The sequence below is a fragment of the Odontomachus brunneus genome, unplaced genomic scaffold, assembly GCF_010583005.1.
Source record: "Odontomachus brunneus isolate Ranch 3 - 2012 unplaced genomic scaffold, Obru_v1 Obru_scaffold_031, whole genome shotgun sequence".
Lineage (NCBI taxonomy): Eukaryota > Metazoa > Arthropoda > Insecta > Hymenoptera > Formicidae > Odontomachus > Odontomachus brunneus.
The window spans coordinates 183,647-210,171 of NW_022639481.1; the positions used below are offsets into that span (position 1 = coordinate 183,647).

At 40.5% G+C, this 26,525-nt stretch overlaps 4 protein-coding genes across 6 annotated transcripts in view; 2 read left to right on the forward strand and 2 right to left on the reverse strand.

The window, feature by feature from the left end:
* Positions 1–2,078, reverse strand: part of LOC116843251 (beta-arrestin-1) — a 29,040-nt gene extending 26,962 nt beyond the window's left edge. For both annotated transcript variants that reach the window (XM_032813522.1, XM_032813521.1), the window contains exon 1: positions 1,741–2,078. The gene's annotated coding sequence lies outside the window, so the exon portion shown is untranslated. The remainder of the gene's footprint in view (positions 1–1,740) is intronic.
* A 983-nt stretch (positions 2,079–3,061) lies between these two features.
* On the forward strand, positions 3,062–6,392 carry LOC116843253 (protein FAM8A1). The gene is made up of 6 exons (XM_032813525.1): positions 3,062–3,249; positions 3,530–3,736; positions 4,472–4,612; positions 4,732–4,852; positions 5,178–5,301; positions 5,525–6,392. Exons 2-6 carry the CDS (start codon positions 3,547–3,549, stop codon positions 5,867–5,869), a joined length of 921 nt encoding a protein of 306 aa, XP_032669416.1. The 5' UTR covers positions 3,062–3,249; positions 3,530–3,546; the 3' UTR covers positions 5,870–6,392.
* A 989-nt stretch (positions 6,393–7,381) lies between these two features.
* LOC116843286 (ras-related protein Rab6) lies at positions 7,382–22,436 on the forward strand. Of its 2 annotated transcripts, none has more exons than XM_032813596.1 (6): positions 7,382–7,716; positions 8,348–8,406; positions 10,662–10,821; positions 11,194–11,399; positions 11,790–11,856; positions 16,337–22,436. In XM_032813596.1, the coding sequence occupies exons 1-6, from the start codon at positions 7,647–7,649 to the stop codon at positions 16,408–16,410; spliced, it is 636 nt and encodes a 211-aa protein (XP_032669487.1). In that variant the 5' UTR covers positions 7,382–7,646; the 3' UTR covers positions 16,411–22,436. The 2 variants fall into 2 exon arrangements, with proteins under 2 accessions (XP_032669487.1, XP_032669488.1); XM_032813597.1 differs by lacking the exon at positions 16,337–22,436 and adding an exon at positions 12,501–14,693 and having other exon boundaries at positions 7,383–7,716.
* A 355-nt stretch (positions 22,437–22,791) lies between these two features.
* Positions 22,792–26,525, reverse strand: part of LOC116843285 (neuroligin-4, Y-linked) — a 219,379-nt gene continuing 215,645 nt past the window's right edge. Inside the window, exon 11 of the mRNA XM_032813595.1 lies at positions 22,792–26,165. Within this exon, the coding sequence (XP_032669486.1) occupies positions 25,584–26,165 (582 nt within the window). The 3' untranslated portion in view covers positions 22,792–25,583. The remainder of the gene's footprint in view (positions 26,166–26,525) is intronic.

Here is a 26,525-nt window from a genome sequence, read left to right on the forward strand (position 1 = left end):
GATGACGATGTCGAACGTGTGCTCGATGGATAATGAACTCTCCCAATATCCTCGTCAAAGGAGAATCTAAATTGATTCACGAAATTATATAAATGGGTACATTCGGTAGTCTCTAGGGCAGCTAGGGATGGTTTCCAAGATTGAGATATAATAGAATTCTCTCCTTCTCTCGGAATAATGCAGATTTCTTTCTATTTCGGCAGTGTATTGTGCATCCAATTACACGTCGGCACAACGTTACTAGTCATTGTCTGTAGTCGACGAATCTTTTCGCGATTTCTGAAGTACATGACGAAATTCGTGTCGCGTGCAGGCAGAAAAATATCATTCTGCTGCCAAGAAAAGCGACTTCTCAATTCACTTCCTTCTTTTAAGCAATGGTTATCTTCAGCAAAACATTATTATTAAAACATTATTAATTATTTTCTCAATAATAATCTCCAAATAATACTTATGATAAATTTGAGGGAAATTCATTGCTATGCACTTAAAAGAAGAATTTATTCTCTTTACAAGAATATTATAAAACTTCACGGAGAATTTTTTAGCAAAGAATATTTTCTCGATAATAGCTTCAAAATAATACTTTTGACAAATTTGAGGAAGGCTCATTATCATAAATTCAAAAGAAAAATTTATTCTCTTCGCAGAAATATTATAAACTTCTACGGAGAAAATAGTCGTTTCAATTTTATATAGCAAGTAAACCGAACTTTTATGTTTAAATTAATATTCTTGACTGAAGTTTTAAACTTATTACGGTTCACAATGCATTTTGAGTAAACTTGATGCTTGTGACGAACATACAATAGCTTAGCGGATATATAAACTTATGAGGTGCTTGAAGCAAGTAACATTTACAACGTGCATGCAGTGTATTTTTCGGCGTGTAGCATGTAACTTGATCGTTTCTCTACAACTGACGACTTGATACTGCAACGTCCATTTATCGAGTCCAAATCTCCAGGGTGCGTAACGCCCGGTTATTAAAACGCGCTTGGGAAAGGCCGAGTCTCTCGCACCCCGCTCGAGAAATGAGCTCGTTCGCTCACTCGTGGGCTCGCACCGAGCGGATATGCGACAGGCGATTAATAAGTGCCATATTAAACAATCGCTACCGGTCACTTTGGAGCGAATAACTTGACAGTAACCTACGTCGTTACGCGCGACCTGACGAGATGAGACGAGGCCGGGACTCGTCCGCGTACATCAGTCCCGAGCTCCGAGTCGACTTACTGTTGGAGGAATTCACGGAATTCCGGCTGGCTGACGTTTCGTGGGAATGACCCAAGGGAACAGGTACGGCTCGCTCCGACCTTGCTTGACGCGCGCGTGAAAAATCGCGACGGCGCGGTTTCCCGTTTCCCTTCGAAAAAAGGTGTTCTGCGCGGCGGGGGAGACTTGCCACCGGTGTGCTGGGGCTTGTGCGACGCGGCCACGCGAAAACCACCGTGGTTCGTCTTCTTTACGAGAAAAAGTGAGAGAAAGAGAGAGATAGATAGATGGATAGATCGAGACAGGAAGAGAAGGAGTGCGAAAAGCGCACCGCGAGTTACGGATATCACGATCGACGCTCTCCCGATCTCGCTATCTCGTGGAAGTCCCGATCTTATGGGAAAATCCGGATCGTCGCGGGGTCGTCGGTTCGCCGGTCTCGACGCGCTCTTTTTGTCCGGCGACATGCACGCACGTACGTAGGTAGGCAAGCACGCGAGGTGTCGTCTACGAGTGAGACCTTACCTAAGCGCATCCGCTGGCGGTGGCGTCGCGGCCCACACCCTCTTCGGGTTCCGAGCTGTCACTGCCGCGGCGTCGCGACGCGACGCTCCCACACGATCTCTCTCCCCTGCGACGCCCGCGTGCAATCACGCGCGCAACCACGGCCGACCGCCACCTGATTTTCCCGTGAAAACAATCCGCGCACAACGAGGAGCTGCCCGCCTGGTTGGCTGGCTGGCTGGCTGGCTCATCAGTCGGAAACGCGCAGCGACCCACCGTGGTTACTGAACCAGGGCTGCGAGCACGTCGGGCGTTCTGGCATTACCAGAGAAACCAGCTCCTTCTCCGCCGAAGGCCGCTTCCGTTGTTCAGGGGAAAGTGCGCGCCTCAAGTTTCTCACCTGAGTCCGCGTACAGCCGGGTAGCGCGAGCTTGTCCAGAAGAGCGGCAGGTGACGAAATGTCTCTAGTGCGACCTAGTGCACCTGTTCTTCGGGACGGCACTTTGGTGCAGAACTTTTCCCACTTGTCGCTCGTGCTCATTAGTATTATTGTTACACTTAGAAGGTTTATTGTATTTTGTACTACTAACATTTGGAATGTGTGAAGTGGAGTAATTATGTATCTAAGAGTAAGAAAAAGGGATTGCAGGAGAATAAGTTATACAAAATGCTGACGCGAATAATAAACACGGGAATAGCCAGCGAAGTAACATTAGGAATATTAGGATATTAGGATATTAGGATTCAAAAGAAAAGAAAACATCAATTAGACATCTGAAGAGAGTATTAAAAATACTCTCATTTTGGAGCAAATGAAGTATTTTAGTTCATTTGGAGCAGGTGCAGTGTCGCAGCTCATTTTAAAGCAGGCGTGATTCAATTTGTATCAAATTAACATTAAAAAAAAAAAACAATATAAATTCGTTGTACATCTAGAGAATATTAGCGGCTCTCTGGCGAAGCAGTAGTTCTATTTGTGTTCCAATTCTGGACAAGTACAGTCAGTCTCAAGATCTCTAGCATATGTTACCAGTCCAGACTACCAGATGTCTCTCTTGGACATCTGCTCTCGTATATTTGGCTGACATAATTTCTCATATATATGTGTAAAGATATGAATTGAAACTAAATTAATCTCTCGAAATAGATCCTATTCAAAGATCGCAAGGACGAAGAATTAGCCGCGTATTTACTGTATTCTCTTTTAGAAGCATGTCCCGGATTTCGCGATTGATTTGTTGTTGATATTCATTGGACCAGGCCTGCTTTTAATGACAACGTGTTCAAGCTTCGATTGGTCCGTCGGAGGTGTGCTTTAGGCATTGACCTAAAATTATCCCCACGTCCTTGAGGTCTGGGGGAAAAGCCAACAGCTGTGCGTCTTACCACGACAATTTGTCGAGCTATCCTGACTAAGCGCGTTACATTGTAGCGCCCATTTAGTATCATACACGTCAGTGTGATGGGCAGTGACGGTTAGCGCGTTTGCGAGCGTAGATGCGTAGTAGTGGCTGATCACTCACGGCAAAGGTATCGACAGACCGTTACTGCGGTTAACCGCGATAAACGGCGTTATCAGTCGCGGTAGTTTCTCTTCTTTCGGCACTGCTCCTCGTTTGAGAGTCGCGTTTGCCCGCTGATGTCAGTGAGAGTCAATCGACCAGACGACAATCGCGGCGATCGCAATCTCGATTGTCACGTCTTGTCAACGATCCCGGTCAAAAGAGGAGGAAATCCGGAGTGATAAGCGACGTTCGCGGGAGGCGCGACACCTTGTTGAGTCGCGAACCGATTTTGTTTTCTTCCGCAGGCGAGCGAGTACTCAAAATGGCAGCAGACAAAAACATCGATGACACGCCGGAGCGAGATCCCGACAGTAAATTGGATCCGGCGGAGGAGAGATCGCAGTATTTTAAGAAGCTGGAAAAGTGGCTCCATGAGGTGTACACTTGGCAGAGTGTCGCCGCAATGTTCCCCTATTACGTGATATCGGGGCATGTTGTGAATCCGATTGCCGGTATGAACGCGGACGAGCACGTATCGTCTTGAAAAATAACAAAGAATGTCGTAGAGCAGGCGACTTAGAGTATATAAGTATGAACAGATACATAAGTGTAGAATGTAAATATATACAATTACGAAATAAAAAAATGTAACAAAACGGATACAAAGCAAATACAGAACTAATAGTACAAAGAAGTACGAGTGTTAGAAATATCAAGCAATATATGTCAATTGAGCACATATACTTAGCAACTTAATTTTTGTTTCACATCAACAGAGTAAAAATTATATTTGCATTTGGACTTGATCAATATCTGTGAAAATATTAACATTTTTTAGCGCATTTCATTTGTAGTGATCTCACAATGCAAAAGACAAAAGTGAGGCGTTTCTTCTTATTTTTTTACATAAATTTCATTGATCTCATGTACGAATGGAAGAGAAGCATTTGGCTTAAAATGCTTTGTTAACAAAGTTGTAATAAAAATCTAAAATGACAATTCTTTCGAGTTAGTTTTACATCTTGAATAGAATGATGAGGTCTGAGAAAGCCGAAATAATTATATATTTTGTGTATCTGAGTTACAGATTATGATTGTTTGGATAGAAACAGCCTGCTCTTCACGTTTCAATTAATATTATGATTGATATTATAATTAATCAATTCAAATGATCATGCCAATATAATAGAAATTAGGATTATGGAGATAGGTTGAATAGTTTTCCACAATAGACTTTGTGATTTTAGCTTCAACACCCTTTCAACCGAATCAGATACCCACAGCGCCGACTAGGCCGATAATAGGGAATGCGGATAGGCAAAACGAGACCTTAAGGCAAAGGAGGCCTCAGGAGTCGCTAGGACCTTTCCAACCGCCAGGAACTGAAGGTTCGATTGTTGACCTGTGTTTCAGTTATTTTAGTTTCCGTTTCAAATAAGCCTATCTCTGCGAAATTGGTACGCCACTGTTGTGTATTTGCTCCCAATTAACGCTTTCGATTTTTCAGGTTACGAGTATCGCATCCCGCCGATTTGGAAAAGGTTCGCCGCAGAATTCATAGATTCAACGATGTTGTTTCTCCTGAAGTTCTCTATTTCGTTTATCGCGATTGATGTCTTCGACTTTATGTACGTAAAATGTATAATTTCGTTTCACACAGTAATTTTCCACGGCACACGCCTGTCCAAAGTTTCACCTTCAAAGAGAGAGATTCACTTGTACATGAGCAGCACTTCCACTAGGATGCAAACCTCTACTCTTCTATTTCCTCTGTTTAGCTTCCTATTCTAAGTCGTGGTTCATTTTCTGCTCATTTCCAGTACTCATCTCTAATACATCTTCTAGTTCCTGAGAAAAGATTATTATTTCCTTTCTTTCGCATGCAACATGCAATCTTCCAAGCGCTCTATAACAGCCCAATTGCGATACTTCATAGTGGTTGTATCTTTCCAGAGATCTCGACGAGCTAGATGTATTGCAAACGAATTTACGCATCGATTATAAAATGGCACTGGAGATGACTTACGGAATTCTTATACTAGAAGTGATCCATCGTGTAATAGTCTGTATATTTGAGGTAAGGATATTCTTCAAGGAGGGAATATATATATATATATATATATATATATATATATATATATATATATATATTATCAAGCGATTGATAATTGAGTGTAATTCGCCTGAAATTGTCTAGTTGAAAATCTCTCGCAAAACTTATTTCCATACGAGATGATCGTCCTCTAACTCGAGGAAAGAGCGCAGTGCGTGATTTTTTTCCTTTTTCTGAAACGTCTCAGGCTTTCTGGCTGCAGCACGGCATCTACGGTTCTATCGGGGGCGCTACTCCCGGCAAGTACATGATGGGCTTGCGGGTAGTCCAGTGTCGAAGTATAACTCCCGTGGAGCGACCTAACGAGCCGGACGTGGTTCTGGTCACACCCGGGACCGATTTGGGCCTGCCGCTGGCCCTGGGTCGGTCGGTAGTGAAGAACTTCGTGCTCGCGTTCCTGTTCCCCATCTGTTTCTCACTGTTCTTCTTCAGGTTCAACAGAACCGGCTACGATTTGATATGTAATTCCATTGTTGTGGAGGATGCCTACAGAAACTCGAACAACAACAGATTGCAGCAGGAACCTCATTGAAACAGGGAACTTTGCTCTGCTATTGTTACACGGAAATCTGTGATGTGTATATAACGGGTGGCTGTGCTTGTACCTAGGTATGCGTGAGAATTCAGTAAACGTGTGCATGACGTGTATATACGTGTAAAAAAGGGGGAAAAAGAAAAAAAAAAAATATTACGACCAGATTACTGCTCTTCCTGAAACTCGCTCTCATGGTTCAGGAAAGACCGATTATATGATTATTTCATTTTAAAGCGATTGATAGTAGAAGAAAGATGAAGGACCAAGTACAGTCGAAATCACGAACGACAAACCTGTCGTTATAATAATAAAATGTTTGTGTTTCAATTTCTTTTTAGTCACGTTTTCTACATTAATTCGCAATTTTTTATCTCATTATTTAAAAAATGATTGTATTGTTAATTTTTTCAGCTATGAAAAATATGTGAAAACGAATCTAAAAAGAAATTTCTAATTTTGTAATTATTATAAGCGCGTGTATGATGTGTGAAGAGATTAATGAATAAACAGATAATTTCTCTTTTCTCTTTTTCTCTATAAAGACATCGGAACACCAAAATGCTTCCTTAATACGATACTCGTTCTCAACGATATCCTTGAATCAAACAAAATCGACTAACAGAAATATAATAGAATTATTCTGATATAGCAATAAATATGAATGAATATGAATGAATATCGTTATATCGTTACATGTTTCACGCTAATGTAATAATACTTATCAAAGTTTTTTATTATTAAAATATCGCATAGAGATATTCATAATGAATATTCCAATAGGTGTGAATAGGTCGAATCGAATGATTAACAGGATATCGTATTTTCAAAATATTTGAAATATGTAAACAGTGAAATATGTGTCGACTATGTACTCCCTGTTTATCTCGAGCGATATCTCTCAGTAATTTTAGATAGCAGCTAGTCTATACTGGACTAAAGCGTTTATAGACATGAGAAAGAGCAAGAGAGAGCTAAACCCGCTTTAAATATGTGTCATTTTGGTGCTATGCACCTCGAACATTCCCCGTCGGGATGACGATGACAACAATAAAGCAACAGCCAACCAGGCTCGCTATTCCGTTCTCTCGGTTCGATCCCCTTTCTAAGATTCTGCTTAAGCCTGCGGCACACGATGCTCAGTTCTTCGCTGTGCGCGGCATAATTTCGATGATGACAACATTCGTTATCTTGCGCATGCTTCCTTGCATGCACCAATCAGTGCATCGGGAGCGATCACATGCTCAAGTTTCGTTCGCGTATTTGACTGTCACACATTGTGTCGCGGTAACGTCATGCGCGAAATAATGAACGTTGCCGTCATCGAAATGATCGCGCTGCCTGCACAGCAGAGAATTGAGCATCGTGTGCCGTGGGCTTCACTCTCAATTGTTTCTTATCAACGTGTAGGATTGGACGTCGCTGCGCGCGCGACGGCTGTCTCTCTTTCTCTTGACTCACGGAAGTCACGTGGCGCCGTCTAGGTGCCTCGGCATCCTCGGCGATCGCGCGACGTCACTTCCCAGTTAAACGTGGCCGCCTGGCAAGCTAGGAGTGGCAACCAAGCGAGCGTCGCGAGCTGTCAAGCGCGGCCCCGTTCACAGCCTGTGATCGAGAGAGACGGTTTGGTGGAGCGTTTCATCTTAGCCGGCACAGCTGGTCGTTTAAATGACTCGACGGAACGGCCGTTGAGAGAGCGCGTAATCGGTCATTCGAGTTGTGTTTTCACCCGCCGGTCAGGCACCGCGAGACCGTCACCTCAGGCTGAAAGAAAAACATGTCGTCCTCGGGCGATTTCGGCAACCCGTTGCGGAAGTTCAAGCTCGTCTTTCTCGGCGAGCAGAGCGGTGAGTGTTCCTCGTTGGTCGTGCGAAGTGCCAAGTGCCGTCCCGACGATTCGCGCGAATCGATTAGGGTCAGTCGCGAAGGCCGGTCCCTCGGCCGGATCCCAGTCGGGGTGACGACCCTTCTTGCCGACGTCGCCTGGTAGCCTTCTAGGTTATGGATCAATATTCCCCACCGCTCGTGCCGTCCACGATGACACGGCGTCGCCGTGTGTAACTGCGCTCGAGTTTTCTGGCCGCGCGTTTAGCGCTAAACGCGCCGCCTTGTGTTTTTGCGCGACCGGCAGTGCTTTTTGCAGATTAACGCGCCGCGCTAGACTCGGTGCTAAATGCGCGACGGCGATGGCCCCGAGCCGAATCGTCAGTTCGACCCGACACGGGGAGACCTCTCCTCCTCGTTGTTGAACGTGTCGCCGCTCGCTGAGCGTCAATTTTGCTCGAACGTGTGTAGATCACGTCGGGGCCTCGCTACGTGCGCGAGATGCAAATTTAACGAGGACCGATAGTCGCCTAAGTTTCGTGGATTAATCATTCAGAGTATACCGGGCGAAGTTGAAAGAGAAGGCGATAAAAAATGTAGATAATCTTTTAAGTCGTTTTCAGAATGAAAGAACTATGTAATTTTGCATTACAGTCGGGAAGACTTCTCTCATTACACGGTTTATGTATGACAGCTTTGACAACACGTACCAGGTATGTGATGACTCTAGTTTGTCTCCTCAATGATTAATTGCTATATGTGTGTGCACTAATTAATCATACTTGCAGTGTATGCTCTTACACTTACATCACCTGCATCTGTTTTCCTTGAATGAATGTGCGTGTAGGCTATGCAAAATATGGTGCACCGTGTACATGCTACGCTTTTTTAACTTATAGGATGATATACTGACGTATTGTTCTTTTTACCACACAAGCACATATTGGATATTTAAGAATTTTACTTTTCAGTTTTATCAGAAATTTAGGTGATATATGCTTTCATTAAAATTGAATGTCACGTTTTTTTTCAAAGTCACAAAACGATATACTGTTGCATTGCTGCCATCTTTTTATTATAAACACTTATTGGATGTTTATCTCTTAAGAATTTTATTTCTTTTCGATTTGATCAGAAATTCACGTGGCATATGTTTCATTAAAATTGGACGCCACGTTTTTTTTTTCAAACTTACAAGAGGATGTACTAACGTATTGCACCCATTTTTGTATCACAAACACTTGTTAGTTATTTATCTCAAGAATCTTGCTTCTCTTTTCAATTTTATCAGAAATTCACGTGGCACATGTTTCGTTAAAATTAAACCAACTTCTGTATAAGACATGATTCTTCGATAATTGATAGAGTTCGTCTGTCACTTATTCACATATCTCATAGTAGGCAGTAAACTTCTTGGCTATTGAACCTGATAAGCCCTGTACTGAATGAGAACTATTGTATTTGCCTATAAACTGTCGTGCGTGGAATAGCATTGGGAAACCTTCACCCATTGACATAGTTTCTTTAGATAAGAAAGAAACAATAGCTGGTGTTATGCAGGCACATATATCCGTCATATCGTTGAAATCATTTCATTCGCATTTTAATGCACAACCAATTTGAGGTTAATTAACATCTCGTTGGATGTCGATATATAACAGAATTAAACCTTGCTATTATTTATACAGCTATGGGGACATACACCAATTTCAGTTGATTATAATCTGAATTGATTACAAATTGGGAGAATTGGGATCACAATTGAAATTCTTCTTCGACTTATATTCGCCAATTGACATCGGCCGCTTTGGCTTATATTCACACATTAAATCATCTTTTTTTTTACATAAACACAATCTGCAATAAACTCATTGTGTATTTTTCGCACACAATTCATTCCCTGAATCCTCGGTGTAAACATTCAATTCATTAATTTTCTCGATATTAGTTTTGTCGATTAATGATAATCTTGTTTTTTTAATGCGCCATGCAATTAACAGCTGATGACTAACAAGTTAAAATACTTCTAAAATACTAAAAAACCATCGAATGCTTGTCGGTTCGCACTTTCTATGCTTTCTTTTTTCGCTTGTTTTTCTTGAATGTCACACACGTGCGCAGAAAAATTGCAAGAAAGAGCAGTTAGAACGAGCAGACCTAACGCTAGCAGGAGAGGTAGTAGGGAACTGAGATATCGACTTTTTCTAGTAGACATAGATAGACGAAGAAATTTGTAGAAGGCCGATAACTTGCTTTTGTATTTGTGCACTTTTACCATTGTTATCTCACTCTGAAAATACGTTATAGTGTCACACGCTATTTTCATCTTTCCAATAATTTCTTCACCCTACGTTAATTAATTACGTGTTTACCGAGTATTCCGGAATGCCTCTCGCTTAACGCAATTTATTGACTATGCAATTCTGCATGAGTACTTGCAATAAATTTGGGGATTTGGTATCGGGTTACACAACGTAAATATGTAATATGAGCGATTGCGCTCATTGAATTATTTAATTGAATTATTGCACGATGCTTCCTATCTCCCTTTCAGTTGGCACAACTTTCCGATATCGTTACTTTTATGGAGAATTTTTTATAGGAAATTTTATAGGAGAAGTGAATGCATCTGAATTTTTAATGCCTTAAAATCATTTTTCTGCTATTACTTTTCATTTTATTAAAGTTTTATAGAGACTTCTAATTTTACATAAAATACGACTAATATAAAAACAATATTGATAATTAAATTTACATGTGTATAATTTAAAGTGTGTATATTTGTATAAATAATGCATTGCGCCCTAATCAAGTTAATTTGTTTTTTTTTTAATGTTAGATTAAAGTGTCCCCAATCTTGTTTTGAATTTCCAAGAGCAAGTTCGTTTGCATGTTTGAGAGTTTTCATGTTTGCATGATACGAGAAGTCGATTGGGTGACTTTAGTGTCGTGATCCGGTGTGTTGCAGGCTACGATAGGTATAGACTTCTTAAGCAAAACTATGTATCTCGAAGATAGAACCGTGAGATTACAGCTGTGGGATACAGCGGGGCAAGAGCGGTTCCGCTCTCTGATACCTAGTTACATCAGAGATTCCACAGTCGCGGTGGTTGTTTACGATATTACCAGTAAGCATCCGATATATATATATATATATATATATATATATATATATATATATATATATATAAAAGGAATATGTGTGCCGAAAAGTCTTGTGCCGGTAGCAGCGATTCTTCCTTCCGAACTGCAAATTTGTCGATCAAATAGCTAGCTGTGAAGCATTTAATATGTCTGCGCAATCGTATCGTTTGAAATTCCATCGTACGATAATAAAATATAAAGCTTTTTAATTAAAAATCTTTTCTTTAAATTTGAATATACTTAATCCGATAATAATTGAATGCAATGATAATAATACAGTTGTCTGGCTGCCGGCAAACTATTTTACCGGCACATCCGACAAAAGAACCCTAAAATTAAGATTGCGTATTTAATAGACGCCAACTCGTTTCACCAAACATCCAAATGGATAGACGATGTGCGGACTGAAAGAGGAAGTGATGTGATAATTATGCTAGTGGGCAATAAAACAGATTTGAGTGATAAGAGGCAAGTTTCGACGGAGGAAGGCGAGCGGAAAGCAAAGGAACTAAATGTGATGTTTATCGAAACTAGTGCTAAGGCTGGCTACAATGTTAAACAGGTATCATTTCACACATTTTTTATAGCCTGCATATTTTATGTGCCATAAGTCCGCCTCGAGGACAAAATGCATTTCCTGCGTTTTTCAAATTTCGATAAGTTCATTACGCTATTAGCATTATTATCAATTAAAATTTGTTATTAGAATTATCGTTATTAGTATTAGAATTTGATATAATTGTCAATTGAACGAAAACATGCTCCAAATTAATCTTTTCCACGAAACACCGAGATTTTCACGGAGAGTTGTCATTTTACCTTTCAATCGATTAATTCGATAACTCCGATAAATTTCACTCCTCGCGAAGGTGTCGGTAGATTTTGTTGTGACTGAGAGCTCTTCTCCAACGGCAGGAAGCAGGGCAGAATTATCGTTAATTATTAATTTTAGCTGTTTAGAAGAGTAGCGGCGGCTTTGCCGGGTATGGACTCCACCGAAAACAAGCCTCCCGAAGACAGTATCCTTTGCGTAAGATACTCACTGCATGCACTTTTTGCATGGCACTCTTGCAGAGACATTCGCGCGGCGACTTCATTTCGCGTGTACATAATTCTCGCCGCACCTGTTATTCCCGCGAATTACACCCACGCATTTTTTTAGTATCGACTTTTCGTCATTCCTCACTCACCGTTTCCTTCAGCCGAATCGTTCTCTTCATATCTTCATGTCTTTTTCTATATCTGCTTATCTATCTCTCCATTTACCTCTTTCTTTATTCTATTTCCGGGTTTTATTTGATAATCTATATGAAATTCCATTTGATTTCAATATTATTAGTAACAGCTTCTTTTCAGGGGATATCAGAAATACGAGATTGTTATTGGTTCTCGCACATTTTGAACCGTTCTGTTGGATATATTTCTTTCCAGGATATCGGAGATATATCAGATTTTCATCGGCACGTACTCCACTTTCTCGAGTTTCTGTTTCTTTTTCTTTGTTTCTCTCTCTCATTTTTCTTCTCCCAACGAGCTATTTCCTGTTTCCTCTAATTTCTCGCTCTTGATTTCAAACGGATTTCTTTGGCGACTTATCCGCCGGACGTTCCATTTGTTTGCGTTATACTTTTGTGTTTTCCTTAATACGTTCTTTAATCCGTAGTGCAAGAGGTAGTGCTCAAGGACACGCCAATCGAACTGAAAGCCTCGGAGAGCAGTTGTGCATGCTAAGTCGTCGTCGGCCTGACGGTAGCAGGGTATCGAATCGAAAGCAGCCTTTGATAAGCTCGCGCGAATGGGGCCCGAACCGTCCCAGAGTCGCTTTTGGTGATCGGTTTGGTGACTCATTTCGAGAGCGATTAACCGATTTCCCCGCGGGAAATTTCCAAGGTGACTTCTCTCGGTCTCTCAGTGTAAGAGCTTTATTCAGTGTAAATAATAATATATTAGTATTAAATAATATGATATATTAGCGGTAATATCAATTTATTATTATTTACCCGCGCGCGGAATTATTTTCGAAGGATTCGCGCGGTTGAGAGTTGCTCTTTGGAAATTTTCATACGGGACACGCATACTTACTTATATCGTACTAATATTAAACGTTATTAATTTATTAATTCGCGCCTCACCCCGCGGAGAGAGATAGATAGATAGAGAGATAGAGAGAGAGAGAGAAAGAGAAAGAGAGAGAGAATATAACGATGCAATTCTATTTCCGTTCGATGCCCTGATCGGTAGACAAGACACACTGAGCTAAGTTAACTTATAAGTTAATGACCTAGGTCGTTAGGGTACCGATGATCACTATCGGCCTGTGCCTCTCGCGAGGCCGAGAGAACCGCGCGGGGGGCCACCGCGCACTGAGCAGCAACGATTTCTTATTAAAACGAGAGAAAATCAAGTACGGCTTCACACAGTAGCTTTTAAGACTGCTTTTACACAATGACGTGTTTCCGTATGTTAGAAAGACTCGTAGAAAGGGCCGTTAACCCTCTCAGCCCTGAATCTTGAGGCCTCTCTCAGGCTTCCTCGGTCGTAAATGTGGCCTCCTTCAGAAACACGCTGTGGCTTTTTAGTAGCTCGTGAGAAGCCGGAGATTGAGACTGAGATTCCTGTGAATTCAGGAACTGCAGTAAACATTCCATCGAATATGATTTTCGTTACTCGGGGACTTATTGAAAGACCACGATTAAGGCAATTATCGTGTCTCACGATTTTTTTCCCTACGCTATAAATTATGTTACAAATATTATTTCCTTTTTGGACGCGGAGTTATTTTTATTCGCTTTTCTAGCTCGATCACGACTTCCTTTCTCTTCGTACGATATGAATCAGAGCTATGAGGGTTGAGACGGCCTTGATGAATGTCTCAGAGTTCACCTAAGCCTATCTTGCTTGTTAATACTGATTGTTTAATATCTTATATTTTTTTTACGCGAATAGATACAAATATACGTTGATATAGTTGCTCAAACTCACGTTAATTGATTGGATATTAGAGTCGCAGTTTTCTACGTGTTCTTTATTTATCGCAATTTCCCGGAGGGAAATATTTATTAATTTTATTAATTATTCTACGTATTTTTGCAATAGATAAGAACAATATATGCGATACATATGACACGATGCTGCATTTGAATTTACGATATTTCGCGACAATTGGTTCGGAGATTACGAATAGCAGAATGAACGCGTTGCGTAAATGCAGTCACGTCGACATAATCGTCTCAATGATAAATTAACTTAGTAGCTCTTTCAATCGTCATAAATTAAGCCCTGAGGGCTGATAGTGCAGATTCTCGCTCTGTCGGACATTGTAGAAAAAAGAAAACGAAAAAAATGAATATAGCAGCTGACGCAGTATGTTAACTATATCGCTAAAGAAAACTCGAAATATATATATTTAACAGAAGAAAAATCGAAAGCGAGGGAGGATTTGAAAACAATTTTTCTACGGTATTTGTGGATAACTAATTAGCAGTTAATTATATCTCTTTTCTACGAATACTTTAAGAGTACAATAATATAAACGAACGACCCTTGTACAGTCCCGGACTTAACCGTGCATAATCGAAGCATTGTATTTTTTTCCTTTTCGTTGAAATCTTACTCGTGTGTTGTCTTTTCTTAGTCTATTTAGTTTTGTTCACGTATACACGCTAAACCGAAGAGAAAAGGGAGAATACGTTTGTCTAAAGTTGTGTACAGAATGACAATTGGGATAACGATAGAGAAGAACTCTGATTTCCAGTAAGCTAATTTTAATGACTCGTTTGTTGACGATTCGTCCATCATTGTAACGTTTTAATTTATATATAAAAAAAAAGGAATCTTCAGACACCATTATTTTTAATCGTTGTTTTCTCGTCCGTTGTATTTTTTTATCCCTTATGCCACTTTTCCGTCGTTTCTCCTTTATTTTTCAACCTGCCTTTCTCGAAAATATTTTTTCGAGTGCGTTTTAATCTTTTTTTCCTTTTTTTTTTGCTTTGCTTGAGACTTGCGTATTTCTTCTTCAATCGTCTCTTCTCGTACTAGCATCCTCGAGAGATCCGTCAAACGTAATTATCGGAAAAGCAAAGTTACGAGAATTAACAAATTGATTGGAAAGGCAAATTTTTTTTTTTTTTAGTACATAATATTTTTGAATAATTTAATATCTCAAAAGATATTGCTGTATATTCTCGAATTGAGTCGATAATGTATCGATGGTCGATTAATTTTTAGCGTATTAAATTAGGAGATCAATTTTCGAATTGGTCAATTCGGCTCATTTCCGAACTTTCGATTGACTTTTCGATTGACATATCTATTTTTAGTTTTACATTCTGTGATAGTTTGCTTCACGGCACATTTTCTCTGTGCTTTAACAGGCTTATAACACGTAATGTTATGACACTCTCCGTCCCGTTTTCGAACTTTTATACGCTTTTCGATTGTCACCTTTTTCAGCTCTGATAGGCAGAAATTAAATCGCGCGATGTAGTACATAATCAGGCTATATTGTATTGTCATATGATTATTATTAATCAGAGACAAATTAATCGTCGATTTAACGGCGACGGTTATTGAATTATAATTGATCGGATGGACATTTAAACATTTGAGTAATTTGGTAGGAAGATATTGCTGAAAAAAAAATCGTCATTACCGTAGTGTATCACTAAGGACTGCATTGTATGTACTTTATCATGGTTTGTATGAACTCATTGTAGCGTTTAATCGAAAACATCGACACGCATTGATTAAGTTTAAGGCTATCAATCAAATGTTTACCAAGTGCAATAATGTATTTACTGGCCAATAACATTGCCAAATTGCAAACATTGCATCAGTTCTTGGTATCTTATTTTTCGCAATACACACTTTTACACCCCTTTTCTCGGCGAGATCAGTCGGATAATTGCCTGAGCTGAAAATTGAGAGCTAAAGATATGTCGAATACAGCAGGAGTTCACGTCATACGAGAAAGAGAAATCTTGGGATACACGAGGGATGTATCATGTACATATTAGAAGCGTACCAAATGTCATTGTAATTGTATTTTAATGTGTTTCAAGTTTTACATGTACATAATTTTAGTACGTGTGTATATATGTTTCAACTCTTTCAATTTGTTCATACATATCAGGCTTCGACTGTGATCTGCTTCTCAATTTCGACGTGCTCTAATTTCTCGCTTCCTGTCGATTTTAGTATGTTTCAGTTTGGACCGTTAATGTCTCTCAATTTTCAATTCCAACGTGTATCTCACGATCGCGCACTTTTAATTTACTTCAACGTACCCTGACTTTTTTTGTTTCAATGTATTTTAATCGTAGTCAGGATTGCGGGATTTAATTATCTTTTTCCGAGAAACATCGAAGTGTATGTATGTGTGTCTGTATGTGTGTGTGTGTGTGTGTGAGAGAGAGAGAGAGAGAGAAATGAGATTACCGTTTGTGATAAGAATGCACACGCTTGAAAAAATGCACACGCCTTAACAGACAAAAGCAGCTGTCGACTTGCAGAATCAATCGCCGATGCAGAACGGCTCCGAGTCGGAGGGGGAGAGCGGCTGTATCTGCTAGGGAGATTCGTCTGTATCCAAGGAGACAGAGAAACGAACAGGGGAAAAAGAGATCGCGGTCAATCTCCTGACACGAATCACCATACCATTGCGAGACGCTGCTGGCTTCTTCTGACGTCGATAAGGGAACAGGGGCCCTTCGTCGCCGATCTCGGGCCCTAAGTATCGTTTCAAGTGCTACTAGACGAACTCGAGCGATATCTAATACTAGCTACTTGCGTTGTTTTCGGGCCGGCTTCGTGCAAAGATAATGATAAAAGAAAAAAAAACGAAAAAAAGCAACACATACATACACACTCATGTAAACAGGCGAGCACACCCCTCGCGTCGGGGTGTTCCTCTAGGGAGTCACTCTCCGTTTAAGCTTGAAACGATGATAGCTGCGGAATCCACGTGAATCCCCTTCGCTGCCCCTCTCAACCCCTACAGTCGAACTGGTTCAACCCTCTCGCGTAGAATTACAAATATCTCGGCGCGGAACGCGGTTCCCGCGGATATTGCAGTCACGAATACAATTCGATGGTTTTTCAATCAACGCGAAAGCGGTGAGGCTTTCATTCGGACGTGTCGCAAGTGTCAATTTGTAGTGAGGACAATTAGGGATAATTGTGGGATGACTATCGTAGAAATTGATATTGTTATTCGCATAGGAGTTCGTGTGATGATTGTGATAACGTGTCTGTGACCAATCGACGCGAGGGGGTTGCGGAGTTGAATCGTCACGGCGGCGTTTATGTCGATCTTAACCAATATCTCTCGGCTTCTGATGAATCCTACATATCATCATTCTTATCGAAAGTGTCTTCTAATCTTTGCGATTGACTTCTTATCTACAGCGGTAACTCAATCGAGATTCCTCGAGATACATTTATGCTTTCGATTGAATTCCAGACACGTCAGAGCTTAGAGACTTTGAAATAACAGAAAGAATTGGCCATACATATCGATTACATGATTGCAATATCAATGAGTGTCTGATTAATCCGTCATATATGCAATTTTTTTAATTATTTTATGCTATTGTGTTCAATTGTTGTTTAGTGCTGTTTGCGCGATATATTCTTTTTCAGTGACATATTTCTGCTCAACTAAAATTATTTATGATGTCACTTGTCTCACGTGGCATTTGATCTTTTTCATTCGTTTCGTTCGATATTCAAAAGTTACATTTGTCAATGGAATATGAATTATTGCGAGACGGCTGAGGCGTCTCTTTGTCTTTCTTAAATGTCAGGTGTGTTCGATCGATTGATGGTCGCCGTAGGGAAAGAATCAATTCGCCGGCTGGTCTGCGATTAGTGGAAATCACCGCTACATCCTTCCAAGTTTGAGCACACGTACACACACATACACACTGTCTCTTCGTTCGGAGATTCTGTATTGTAACCAACGCGCACAAAAGACAGGCGAAGCTTGAGGAGAAGGAACACAGCTCGATCGCGTGTACTTAGTGAGAAGAAAGGTGGAGGATATAAGAGGGGAAAGAAATGGGCGAAGCATGACTGAAAGTAATCGTTCTCCGTGGGATTTAATTAAGCCGCTACTAAGCTAATTACGATGAGTTCGCGAGTTTCTCAAAGACAGCACGTGTTTATCGGCGAGGTGTTGTTCGTTCGAGGATCTTTCTAATGTACCACGTATTACGAATCTTTATAGACGTTTTTCGATATCTCTTGATAATAAGCGACTATAACTTGATAACGAGACTCAAGTCTGTAGGCCGACGCCGTTAGGGGAGTTACGCGTGCGTGCACAAACGACCAAAGTCACCTGCGAGTTCACTTTCATTGGGAGTCGTCGCTTGCCTTGTGCTCTCCTGTGTGATATATTCCGCAAACGTTCAATCGCACCTGTGTACACATGTATCCGTTCTATTTCCCCCGAACGAGTTAATTGCACAAATGTTTCCGAGGAACGTCCCGCGGGACGTTTGGAAGATGTCCGAGAAGTTAACACCTGAATCAAGAGTGAATCGCCTCGTTATACGATGTTGTAAAACTGCTCGATGCAAAGTGTAAATTACCGGCAACTCGATTTGCACTCGAGCTGCCGACAATTGCATTTGGATTATTAACTTTTGAATTTAAATTCAGGGCATTAACGGTTGAATTTAGATGACAATTGTAAGTCGCACGTGTACAAACGGTAAATTTAATCGTGTCCGAGAATCCGTGCGGAATCCGCGCAATTCGAGAAAGGCATCGTTGAGTTCAATTGAATTTGTTAAAAACGGACGTTTGGTCATTTGTGCAAGAGAGGAGACGCCTACGCTACGCCAAACGCAAACACCCGTCGAATGTTTCTCTAGAAGACGATTAATCGAGGCTTGTCGGAGTAATAAATCAATTATTAGCCGTGCTTCACGCGAAATCTCTCCACGAGCCCTAGCCACGTCGTCTCTGTCCCTTTGCACTCGCAGATCGCCTAAGCGCGACACGAATTATTTTCACATACTACAAATACTTATTTTCACCATACTTGAGTTGTGCGCATTTTATGTACAGAAAATTACAATTTTGCCAGAATATTTTATTGACTGCTCATATTTTCCATTCGATACATCGAATACATCGAATTATGCTGAGAATAGTAAGAAATAAAATTTGATAAATTTAGAATAACGAGTGAATTAATCGATATACTCACATTCGGTATAAAAATCAAATTTATCCATTATCCACTTGTATATCATAATCTGTATAATTTGTAGTATATTCATGCCTCCGTATGAATAAGTTACTTCTCCAAATAAGAAAGGTTCGTTTACTTGGCTGGCTTTTGTTCACTTAAAGCCGTGACGACGCGAAGTAACATATATTTTTGGACAAAATTGACAGAGACGAGTGCAGAGGGACAGGCACTATCTCTCTCTAGCCAGCCCCTATATAACGTGTCGTGTAGCGTTAATCCGACAGTGTCGCACAGCAATATTGAGTATGTACCGCGAGATGGTTTTTCCGAGCACTATTTCGAGGCAACGCGTTCGAGGGCGGATCTATGAAGTTTAATATAGGGAAAAGTTGTGAGGGCTCAATTATACTTTCACGCGGAAGGCTTCATCGTAATCATCACTCGTGTATATGTTGAATTTGTATGTTACTGTGATTATGATTTGTTAGCACAAATATAATATAATGACCCAACGATCACGAATCAATCAATCATATCTCACCATCGTAAGTGATTGTGTCGTTCGTATTGTCGAGTTACACGTTACTCAATTAGCTCACTCGACTAGCGTTTTCGCCTGCTTTATTAAATTACATCGATTTTGCGGTTTAGATTCGAAATTCAGCGCAACAGACAAACCAATTAATTGGTCTACACTTCATCACATTTTGCGAAACAATACATGTCGAAACAAATTAGTCCGTGATCGAGTGATTAATTTCTCGGGACTTGACATTAATTTGGATCATGAGAATTATTTGTTTCGGAATTTTACAAGACTTGAGAGAAGAGTGGAACTCTCTTTCTCTCTCTTTCTTTCTTTCTCTCTTTCTCCTTCTCTTTCTTTCTCGAATCCGCCCTTAAACGTGTGCGCATCCCTCTTTTATTTGTTTCGCAGGGAAAGACACTCGCCTGCAATAATCCCAGGCGGCGAGAGAATGAAGAAATTTTCCTTGTATAAATATAATGAAAGTCGTACATTTATAAATTGCCCAATTCATAAATGTATAAATTCATGAATATTTATCCCGTTAATCTTTCTCTTGGGAGTGCGATGCGGTCCTTACGAGAAAGCTTAAAGGGAACCGCGCGGTGTATCCTACTCTTCGTGGAGAAGGAGCGAAGCATCGCAGGAAAGTTGCAGGCGATGTCTTTCCCATAGATGTAACTGATAAGTAAACCGAAGTATGCCGATCTAGTCGAAATGATCGTCGTGTAGTGAATCGAGCAGTCACTTTAATTGCTCGTCGATTATCAATTGATATTCGACCGATGACGGTTACGTTTGCGGCATAAGCACTTTTCTAACAACCGAGAAATATTGTCTCCTTGTTTCATCGTTAGATCTCGAGAGAGAGACTTCGTGCAACTGAACACTAAATTAAGAGATTAACGAGTCAAGTACTTTCGTTGAGAGGAAGCTTAGAAGACTTTTATTGAGAATTAATAAGAAAGAAGGAAACTAACATTTTATACTGTACGATTGTTATTATTTATCTTCAATATGGACATCTCGTAATGTCGCACACTTGTATCGATATCTAATATTAATATTTAACACAGTGACATTATTAATATTAAATATAATTGTTGGAATTGTTTCTTAGTGTTCAACGCGTGGTGCTAAAAGAGACTTGATAGCGGTAAAGAGCTCCAATTAGGCTAATTAATGTTGAGGGGTACAATTGAAACGAATGTTCCGACTAGACCGGAGCCTCAAGTGCATTTACGACTTATTATATATATATATAATTATACAAAGGTATATAAATATATAAATATGTCGAGACGAGAACTTCGTTATAGGAGTGGTTATGTCGAACGAGAGAAGGAGCGGTCCTTTTGCTATTGTTTATTGTTTGCTGTAGCATAAAGTAAGGGTCCTAGTCGAGTAGCAACGGTGGATCGAAATCGGTATAATTTCGATGAGTTCAAATTCCGGTGCGAACGATACGTATGCAAGATGTCCTGTGCTCGTAATGTAGGGAAAGAGAAGGTGAAATCTCGTGAAGAGAACAGAATAGGAAAGGGCAGAACGTAGAACAGAATTTTGTCACGCAAGTTTTTCTTTTTTCCAGAGAATCGACGATATCTTCCTGCTTTCCTAAACGCGAGAGACCTTCAACAACGTTTGTGACACGTTGTTGAATTCGTCTCGATGACGGTTATCGGGGTAAATTACGAGGAAAAACATATTTCACACGATGTTCGCAGGCACTCTGTACTCGTGTATAGATAAATTATCGTTACAAAATGAAGTTCACTTTTCCGTGACCGTGACATCGAAAATTAAATTCACCGAAATTATAACGCTTTCCAAGCCTGACTGTAGCAATGGCGGATTATCGTTTCAGCTTCGTGCTACGTAGTTGTAGCAATTGCATACACAGATTGTACCGTATTATTGTAAACAATTAGGGGACACGATAGGAAGTATACTGTGCGGGTGAAAGCGTTTATGTCCGCGCGGCGAACCGCGATCAGAGGAACAAAAATTGCTGATGACGACTTCACGACGGTCGAAAGATGGAGAAATTTTTGTTCCTAATAGTAGAGGATGGGCCATATTTGTTAAAGCGAACCGTTCGTCTTATCTGTCGATTAGTCGACAGATTAAACTTTACTTAACTTATATTTAATATATATATCAAGTTTTTTCTAAGAAAATTATACAATTTTGTCAAACGGTACAATTAAGAAAATTATAATTATATAACAATTTTTTTTGTTAATTTCTCTATTTAATCACTTATTTGATTATTGTTGTAATACCTTTATGTATATTTTGATTTAATTCTCATTTAATTTTTTTTCACCTTTATATGCAGGCATCTGAAATTCTCTGGCGGATTAATTTAATTAATTAATTAAAAATTAATTTAAGTCTTAAGTAAATACAAGTAATAAGTTACAAATTAATTTAAAATTTTTTGAAACAAAAATTACAGGCGCCAACTCTTGCTTGATTATCTTCTCTAAGTGATATATTGTAGTTTATAAAGTTAATAATTTCAAAGCTAGTATCACGTGACACTTCGGATAACGGTTATTTGTCAAATTGCGAAACGTTTCTCCTCCGTACCGCGAGTTTTGAGGGAGAGCGAGCGGTTGCGCTCGCTTTTAACTGCCACTAAAAGCAAAATAAAAGCGTCTCTGATCGCAGGGTTCGTGTGTCAAAGGCAAAGGAACCAACCCCATCTTTTTGTACCTTGTGTCTTAGATGGAGCCTCGTATTAGTTCGAATCGGGGCTCGCGAATGGAGTTTTGCAAAACTTGTCATAACATGTGTGTCGCGACTACGATATTCAAACTGTAGAGCTTCAACGAACGAGCGAATAAAATTTTATGTTCACCAAACAACATGGACAATTCCTCTCTTCTCTTTCTTTCTCTCTTTCGAAAATGTTCAAAAATCCTCAGATTCCAAATTTCACCACAAGATTCGTTCAATTCCTTAAGATATCTTAAGATAGATTCGTTAAGATACTTTTAATTTTGATATATATTTCCCCCGATTTAATTTTGATTTACTTTTGATACGCGATTTGGTATATATTCAGTAAACGAACGGAAATACATGAGAATTGGTTTCAGACAATATTTAATATACATTTGTTAATTGGATATATTTCTCCAGATTTAGTTTTTGAATGATCTAGTTTTGAGGCATCTATTCCTGACTTTATCTCGAAATCACGTCTCCATTTTCGAGTATGTTCGGTTAATTTAATCCCGGGCGAATATATTTTTAAGCGATCGATTTCTCGACGGCGCGTAATTTGGTCTCTCCTCGCGAACTGATGATAATGAGATCTGCCTCTCGGGACAGGTGGAACAGGGGTTGAAGTAGCTGGTAGTTTATTATATATAGTTTATTGTAATGTCAATTATATACAAATTTAAAATTACGTCCAGTGCTCCCGACTACGCTGACATACCGTTTCTCTCGTCGACGTGCAGTATTATTACAATCGGAGCTATTCCCGAGCCCTCCCAGTACCATTCGCTCGTTAACAGCATCAGCGACAGACCTAAGTTTAATTATCCTTTATTTACATTTATCTAACTCGCAACTCGCTCAGTCCCTTCAGCAGTCTGTCGCCGCCTGAATTTTCGAAGAACCCACGTTTTAACCCCTTAAAAAAACAGGACAATCCTAAATTTAATCTCTCCTTCTTCCTTATAAATAAGTTCTCAGTCTTAAAAATAGCGCGATATGGACGTAACAATTGTAACGGCTGCGCTTGAAGAAACGGCACTCAATGAAAAGGTCCGATTAAATCATCTCTCTTAAATTCATACCTTACGAAATTGAATATAAATTTAATTGAATGTGTCGCTAAGATTAACGTAGCGGGAACAATTGTCGATGAAAATGGTGTCTTACAAATCAATCAATGCTCACGCGAGTACCCGCCTCGCTTATCAGAAATCTCCAGACTTTTAAAGGGATTAATTAAATTTGCAGTTGTCCCATTCTCTCGAATTATCGATGGGTTAAAAACGTTACTTTTTTCTCTCGTTTCGCCGCGGCCTCTCAACCTCCACGACTTTCCACTTGATGATTCGCAATTTTTCATCTTCGGCTCGCGATCGTTTGGCAGTATGCTGTTTAGTGCGTCGAATCGCTCGACTTCCGTTTTGTCCTTAATTATTACAAAAGAATTTTTATTCGGTCGGGACACGGTCGATTGCTTAAACCCTTTCGTTCTCAGAAAATCATCGGAACACTTTATTCTCTTGCAAAAATTTGCGTCGTGATTTTTTTTTAGTTATTTTATAATCTAATTCTTAGTGAAACTATCGAATTATCGTTCTGCAAAAATTTGACGTGTACTTCACACTTGAATTCGGAACAGAATTACAGGAATATTGTTCTGCACAATATAATTTGTCAGAATTCTTATCGTATGTTATTTATTTTCGACCAGATTATCGGGGAATTTTGTTCCGCGGAAGCTTCTCGTGAGGAAGTGTTATTATCGTTGAAAACGAATGTGCACATTGTGGAAATTACGTAGAAACGTAGTAGTCGTTGGGAAGGAAAGGGTCAACTGGGACTTTAATTGAGCATTTGATCGATCGACGTCATAGAAATGAATCGTCGTGGCAGCGACTCAAATCGACATCACCATCGTCATCGTCTTTATCATCATCATCATTTTCATCATCATTATCATCATCATTATCATCATCATTACACGGAAGAACGAGGACAGTATCGGTACGATTTAACTCGAACCTTCAGTCTATATATCATGGAAAGATAATGGAAGGAAGTAACGAAAAAAAAATATATATAAAAAGCTTATAAATTTTCGTTTTCAGCGTTCTCGCCAAATTGGTATGAAATAATCGATTGGAGTCGAAATAATTTGATTGGAAAACAAATCAGGTCTGTCCGGAATTAGCTAAAGCATTGATGTAAAGAAATCTATCATAAAGTGTGTAACTTTAAAAATAGATTATTTTTATCAAAATAAAAATAATGCATTGAATATTCTCGCAACGTATAAGAGAGAGGATATTTATTTTTAATAACAAGTAGTAAGAACTTTTAAATAGGAAGATAAATATAACTCTTAGAGCGACATAAACGACACGAAGTAATGTGATGGAAGTAGAGTGACTTAAAAGTAGGGTAATTCGAGAACAGATCAAGTAGTTCGCGCGCGCGGCGTATTAATGGAAAATCAATGTGCCGTTCGCGCATTTTTCACTTCGCGATGAATTTTCGGAATCACTCTTTGGAAGTTCGCTCCAAAGCTCGCTTTTTTCCGGAGATGAAGAGTTCTACTTACGCAGATTCGCCTATCCGTCGAAGACTACGTAATTTTTCGGCAGTTGGTCGCAAATTCGAAAGGTAGAAAACGATAACAGTATGGCGTTGTCACTAACGCAGGGGCGTAGCGAAAGGATGTAAGGCTTCTAGGCCCGTACAGTCGTTTATTGACCTTCTCTTCCTCTCTCTTTCTCTCTCTTTCTACTGTTGCCTCTACATGAGAATCGATAGCGAAAGTCGCTATCCGGACCCAAAATCCCAGCTACGCCCCTGCACTAATACGTAATACTTCTCGCGTAACAACAAAGATCCTTCATTCACCGTCCCTTCCTCATCATTCCCCATCAGTGTCTCAGAGTCTCACAGTCCCGAGGACCTTAAAGAATCGCCTTTCCCTCTTCTCTTGATTCGAGTGTCACGGAGAACACCAATTCTCAAAGTAGTTCCTCATATTGGCTTTAGCTTTCGTATTGTAATCCCGAGCTGTTCGCGGCCACATTGCTGCACCGAGCCTCTCAGTGGCGGGTCCTCAACTTCCGCACGAGCTGCGGAGAGAGGAGCCTCTCTCTCTCTCTCTTTCTCTCGTGCGAGGTCGCTCACAGCCAGGCTGTCGACGGAAAAATACCACTCGGAAGTGATCTCGCGGTGACGTCCGGCGGTTCCGCGGTCTGTCCGGGTCTGTCGCGGCCGTGTTACTTGACAGGCCGCGGTGTCTCCTAGAGTCAGACTCTCAGCTCCTCCATGACCTGCGGGTGATTGTGTCCCTTCTTCAGGGTCCCGGTGCCGCTCATGGCTAGGCTCTCCTGCTGAAGCTGGTTCGGGCTGATGATGAGGTTCTGGCCGGGCTTGCCGGGTTTCGTGTTCTTCGGCGGCGGGGGCGGCATAGGCACGTGACAGGTATTATTCTGGAGGTCGGCGAATTCCGGCGGCGGTATGTGCTGTATGTGGTGGCGCTCGGCGGTCTTGGTCTCCAGCTCGCCGCAGATGTTGTTCGGCATCTGGCCGTTCTCCTGGCGCTTCTTCGAGCAGTTCTGGTGCTGGTGGTTACTACGGTCGCGCTGGTAGTACACCCCGGCGAAGATCAGCACGTTCAGCACCAGCAGGCTGCAGCCGATCGCGATCGTCACGCTCAGGGCCGTGGAGTACGCGGCGAAGCCGTCCTCCGGCTGAGCCGTGGTGTCCTCGAAGGCCAGCTCGCTGGGGATGGCTGTCGACACGTTAAACGACGTCTTCTCCATGGAGGTTACTTCCAGAGTGGTCGTCCTCGCGGTCGTCGGCAGCCTCTGGATGAATCTGGGTGGTACCTGGTGGATGGGATACTTTCTAAACTCAGGTCCAATCGAGAAACTTTGCCAAATGATTTTTATTCAATAACATCGTTTTCATTTGTTATATCATTATTAGCTACATCTACTTTATCTACTTTATAATTCGTAACGAGGAAAAATATTTAAAAAACGATTTAGGAAATTTTATTTGAGATCGAAATTACTTTTTTTTTACGTTTTTCTGATATATGATAATTAGATGACAGATAGATGATAATTAGATTTGGTTTCCGGGTTTGAGTCGCGTGGATTCTTCTTTGTCTGATCGATTTCGCGAACATTTTAGTCCGCTTTATCAGGGAGGAACGACCCGGTGCCGAGTTGCTCCTGAGAGAT